Raw genomic sequence first — 6000 nt, 5'->3', positions numbered from 1 at the left:
GAATTAGTAATAAGACCCCAGGGAAACCAGAAGTTCACCTCTAAATGAGAGATTGAGAGACCATGTCATGTGGTGTCTGGAAGCTGGGCTCCAGAGCCCTCAGACTAGGTTTGACTCCTGGTACCACTACCTGAGAACTATATGAATTGGGCAAGCTACTTCCTTCTCTGAGCCTCAGTTTCCTCACTAAAAAATGTGATTATTAACAGTCCCAGTTATTAAATGGAACCTATCACATAGGGCCATTGTGAGAGACAAGGAAATAATGTATGTCAAGCATTTTCCATAAAGCCAGACATACAAGAAGCATGTAATAAATATTGGCCATTATTGTTATCTCTAGGTAAAGATTATGGGTAATTCTGGAGATTCAAAGAGAAAGATTCCCAGTAACAAGTCAAAAATTTTACTTTTTTTTTTTTTTTTTTGTGGGCCCAATTCCCTGCTTTAAAGCAGCTTTAATGTTTACCACATTTGACTCCTCAGAGGTTGAGGTAAAGAGACATTCTGAGGAATGTATAGGAAAGTTATTTCTTTTCATTCTTTTTTCCCTGAGTATATTTAATATTTTTAAATGGTCATTTGCTAAGTTTTTGTAGTGGTTAGTCTACAAAAAGCTATGGAATCAGTATTCGTGGCCCAGGAACTTAAGAAGGTTATCATGATCATTTTATTCAGTGTTTAAAGGTTATAAAGCCAGAAAATGCAATTTTATTGCAATTTTCCCCTCAGAATGTTTAATGTTTACACTCAAAATATAAATAAAATAGTGTCACTTAAAGAAAAACACAAATCATTAGTTTAAAACACTACAGTTCTACAGTAAGAAAGTTTGATAACCATCAAATGAAAACAGATTAGGAATGGAAAAGAAACACCGTTCATTATAGTAACACTATGTGCAGCATTCTAGTAAAAGGGCCCACGAACATTTCCATTATAAACTCCATTTCTGCAAGGGCAACAACATGGCTGGTACAGATTCATTAGCCCTATACTTACATACAAAACGTCAGCCTGGAACACATGCATGTTTCTAACTAATAAGCTTTAGTGTCCCCAAAGAAGTAACTGTTACAAACTTTAGATGCTAGAAATTTAAAAATCCCTCCTCTGCAACAATTACAAAAGAAAAACAAAAACAAAACCCACAAAACATTCAGAACTGATGGAAAAAAGTTCTCTAGTATTTGCATGAGGATATTATAGATCCTAAGACAGGATGGCAGAAGATACTCGCGTGCCCTCTCTCTCTCACACACAGTATTGTTATTTAATATTCAAACTACCACCGATTTAGGGTTACTCAATTTCAGAAGGGACCAGTCATATAAATCTCCACAGCTGAGCTGACTCTGACACAGATGCCTCTCCCCTAAATGAATGTTGGGATCTTTCCAGCCCTTCCCCTGTCATTGCCATTCTCATCCCTGGTACCTCCCCAGGGACCCACTTGCTGCAGAACCCACTGAGGCTCTCTCTTACAATCCTTTGCTACTTTCTTGCTAGAGTCTTCTCCCAACATGCCAGGAGAAATGCCCAGAAGTCTAGGCCACCATCCAGTCCCTACTATCCTCTCTCAAGATGCAAGAGCTTCAGTGTTAAAGGGATTGGTGCTTAAAATCCAGAGCTGCTCAAACCCTGGGAACCTAGGACTCAGGTCGAATGTAACTATTAGTATTATTTTAGTTACATTTTAAATTAATAGATTTTTGTGGGTTTGCCTGGCCTGTGGATGCTTATAACAGTGCTTCTTTTGGAAAATGTATTCTTCAATTCCACAAATCAACTTCTAAATAAACTGCACACCCATTTAAAATTGAGTACAATTCCTTAATACAAAATAGAGAATTAGCATACGACCCAGTAATTCCAATCCTAGGTATATAACCCCCAAAGCTGAAAACAGGGGCTCAAAGAGATGCTTTTAGACCGTGTTCATAGTAGCCAGAAGGTGTAAACAACCCAAGTGTCCATCAATGGATGAATGACTCCACAAAATGTGGCATATACATACAATGAAATATTACTTAACCACAACAAGGAATAAAGTAGTGGTACATTACAATATGGTTGAACCTTGAGAATATTATAATAAGTGAAAGAAGCCAGATACAAAAGGATAACTATTGTTTGATTTCACTTATATGAAATATCTAGAATAAAACAATTTCAGAGAGACAGAAAGTAGATTAGCGAGTCCTAGGGGACCATGAGAGGAGAAAATGAGGAATTAATGAGTACGGAGTTTCTGTTTAGGGTGATGAAAAACTCTGGAAATAGTGGTGGTGATTGTACAATACTGTGAATGTAGTAAATGCTACTGAATTGTACATTTTAAAATGGTTAATTTTATACATGAATTTCAAATCAATACAATTAAAAATTGTATAGAGTCAGTACCTACAAGTATATAAAAATTGAAATAGCTGATAAAGTATGCTTTTGCTATAAAAAAGACGTAGTGGAAAAGAGAACTGTCTCAATAGCTAGAAAACCTAAAAACTTGGGTTCAAGCCCTAACTCAGCCGTTAGTAATTAGGCCATCTTCCCAATCTGAGGCTCAGTTTTATCATGTAAAAATATGGATGCTATCTGCTCTGCTTAATTCTAAGGCTGAGATTCAGAAAGTACACAAAAACTCTAAGATACCAGAGAAAAGGTACTATCTTCTATAATAAATGAAAAGTTGGAAGTATGGGAACCCCAAAAAGGAAAAGGATGAATAAATATATGCTTTCCCTTTCTAACACCTTATCTTTTACTTCAGTTGTTACCCAGGCTTTAGGCAAATCTTGGGAGACCATTATTTGAGCTGGAGGAGGTTCAATACAATCCAGGGGGATTCTTGGCATTTATCAAGCTGGGGAACCAAGTCTAGCAGATCCAGTCTAGACTAGATTCTGTCCTGTGTAGTATGGAATATAAAGCCCTGAAGAGATTCTAGAATCAATCTGTAGTCCGTGACTGTCTTTCAGATGATAAATGATCTCTAGTTGGGGCCACTACAAAGCTTCACTGGTAATATGTAGTATGGGGAGGAGAACTTGAGTCTATTTTGGTTAGAACCCTCAATACATCAGGCTCCAAGTGTGAAAGAAGGAAAGGAAACAGAATTTCTAGGTTTTTCTCTTGTGACACAAGGCTCTTTTATAGTAACATCTAATTTATACAACACAGAGAGGAAAGGTGCTCTCCTTGGAAGAATTAAAAAAAAAAAGTCTCCTTAAAATATATAAAGGAAATAATTTAAAAATGTATTACAGAAATTACACTACCTAGTATTTACATTTTTAATATAGTTAACATAATATTTTCAAAAACCTTCAGAGACCAAAGGAAAAATGCAAGTGTGAAGCCATATGTTGGTTTATGGCATATCTGTTGAATCCACACAAAAGTCTATGTATATGAATGAGCATACATGTAACTTGTTAGGGCAATGATAAACATATTCTAGGTAATTTGGCATAGCAGGTATAATAGGGTATGGTAATAATAGGGTTCTGGTGACTTGCACGCTAGCTGAAGGTCAGCCACTTACTGATCTGTGTGGCACTGAGCTTTTCCTGTGCCTCTGTCTCCTCTGTATAATGAGAAGTTTAGGTAATAGTTTTCAAAAAATAAAAAAAACCTTTTTTTGTTTTGTTTTAAATTTTAACCAGTAGAACCTTTTCTTTAAATGAACTCATCCAAGAAGCCCGCTATTTCAGATAAATAAACTCAGAGCTACTCTGTTTGAAGTAAGGTAAGAAACCTAGAGGTCTATCTGCTTGCTCCCTTACTGTCTTACCAGACCAAAGGTGTCTCTCAAGAAGCCCTAAAGTCTCCACAGAACACAGCTTGAAACCAATCCGGCCAGATAAAGCCAAAGGTCTCTTCACATTCTAGTATGTTCTGATTTCACTAATGCAGGCAATTTTCAAATGTCCCATATAAATGCTTATTTCTGGAGGAGTTCTTTAATTATAAATACATCTTTGGCAAATAGAGAAGAAAAAGTTCAAGAAAGCTTTCCAATCCTAATCTACTACTAATTTACTAATCTACTTTACTAATCTACTTTAACACTGCCATAAAATTAAAGCAATTAATTAGATTAAAGGAATAGATTTTCCACTTACATTTTGACATTTTTTTACTTAATATAGTGTACTTTTAATTTGGCATGAATGATTCGAATGTATTTCCCATTTTTACCCCTTTTGTAGGAGCAGGATTTTAAAGAAATATATATGTATAGACATATATTTTAAAGAAATATACGTTTCTTTAAAATATACACACATAGAGTTTTTTTTTTTTTTCCAATAGCTTACTGTACACTTAGATCTATTCAATCACTATTGGCAGTCAGCATTAAATGCCAATCTACCCTCTGGTTAGGAGCTAACTTGCTGCTCTAAACCATTTTTACAAACCTTTCTATATACCTTAATCCTTTCAAATGCAACTGTGACACAAAGTATTACAGACTTTTAAAAACCAGTTCTCTTGAAAAAACATTGTGGAGCATCAGTAACCAGATAGTATTCTCAAATTTCAGTGATCTAGTCCGTGGAGATGTCCCCTATGCATAGTGCTCTGTGTCATGCAGTACATGGCTTTAGCTGGCCAAATCTTTTTTTTTTCCCAATGAATCAGTAGAACAGTGAAGATCTTACTTTTTTTTTAAGCAGTGGCATATCAATGAGGCACAGATGTGTATTCCAACTCTGCATGGATGAGCACACTGTTCAATAGTGCTGGCTCACACGGTATCAGGGAGAGTTATCACTTCCCATGAAGGCACTCTTATCACCAGGGCCCAGAGAGGTGGCTGCAAATCGCAGCCTTTTTATTTTCAAGGCAGTTCTGCTGAACATTCAGGCTTCAAAGATTCACACTTCCAAAACTCTATAAGAGTTTGTGAACGCTCAATTTGCCAAAACTGTTTACAGTGTAATTGGGCACCGTACCTGTGTCCATGAGATAGCGAAGGCGCTTCTCCACCAGCGCGGCACGGGTGTCAATTTGCTTTTGCTCATTCTCTAGTGCTGCCAATTCTCCTACAACATACTGACTGGTGTCTTTGAACCCTTTCTGTTAACGAGAACAAACAGGAAAGAAAAAAAAATCACTTGTAAGTTGCATTTTTCCTTTCTACAAACACTTAGTAAAGCACTTACCTAGAGAACCAAATACGCCCTTAGTATCACTCTTAGTACCTAAAAGCAACGCCCTGTGATTCAAAAAATTTTCATATGTATTACATATATTACAAAACTTTTGTAAATAGAGAAAATCTTGGCTGTTTAGTATTATATTTATAATTTAACACCCGGATTTGTCAGATTTAAAAAGTTAACACTAAGTAAGAAAAAATTCTCCTTAGAGTTGAGTCAGAGTGATTTAAGCATGGACAAGGATAGAAGATAATTTTCCCTTGGTGACTGTCAAAACAAACACCAATGACATCTTTAATTCAAAAGTGTAATATATAAAAATGGAATTTAACTAAGGAATTGCTTCTTAAAGAATCTATCCTGAAAAAAATCAGATTTGTTCTTACAAAAATATAAAACTAAAAAGATACATTTCTTCTTTTCATAGTAACTATACTATTTAAAGTATTTTAAAAAAATGATAAAAGAGAAGTTTCTAATATCTCCAGTTTCCCCTCCAGCTGGCTTCTGTACTTTAACATGTCATTCTGTTGATGTATTACTAATTATTGTAGCTGCGAATTCTAACTTGACAGGTGGTTTCAAACCTTGCTACACTGGATCTAATGCCACCAGTACACTGATTTAGTTAATCTTCCATTTAACCAAATTTGGATTTCAACCTGAAATTTTACTTTTTACAACCAAGCATGTTAAAAAAAATTATCCTTAGAAGTTTTACTTGAAGTAGCAGTTCTATTATAAAGTACCAATATAGGCTTACATTTTATTTCCCTATTACAAATTGAAATCGTTAGGGGGCAGGGTTATTCATGGTATAGTACCAAACTGATTA

At 35.5% G+C, this 6000-nt stretch overlaps 1 protein-coding gene across 5 annotated transcripts in view; it reads right to left on the bottom strand.

The window, feature by feature from the left end:
- The window catches only part of EHBP1 (EH domain binding protein 1), a 500368-nt gene that overhangs the window by 41489 nt on the left and 452879 nt on the right, over nt 1-6000 (bottom strand). For all 5 annotated transcript variants that reach the window (XM_082643305.1, XM_082643308.1, XM_082643304.1 and 2 more), the window contains one exon: nt 4959-5082. In XM_082643305.1, the coding sequence (XP_082499431.1) occupies nt 4959-5082 (124 nt within the window). The remainder of the gene's footprint in view (nt 1-4958; nt 5083-6000) is intronic.

Source organism: Mesoplodon mirus (assembly GCF_964341445.2).
Source record: "Mesoplodon mirus genome assembly, chromosome: 14".
Taxonomy (NCBI): Eukaryota; Metazoa; Chordata; class Mammalia; order Artiodactyla; family Ziphiidae; genus Mesoplodon; species Mesoplodon mirus.
The sequence above is the reverse complement of the archived record's forward strand: the minus strand, read 5'-3'. Positions and strand labels throughout refer to the sequence as shown.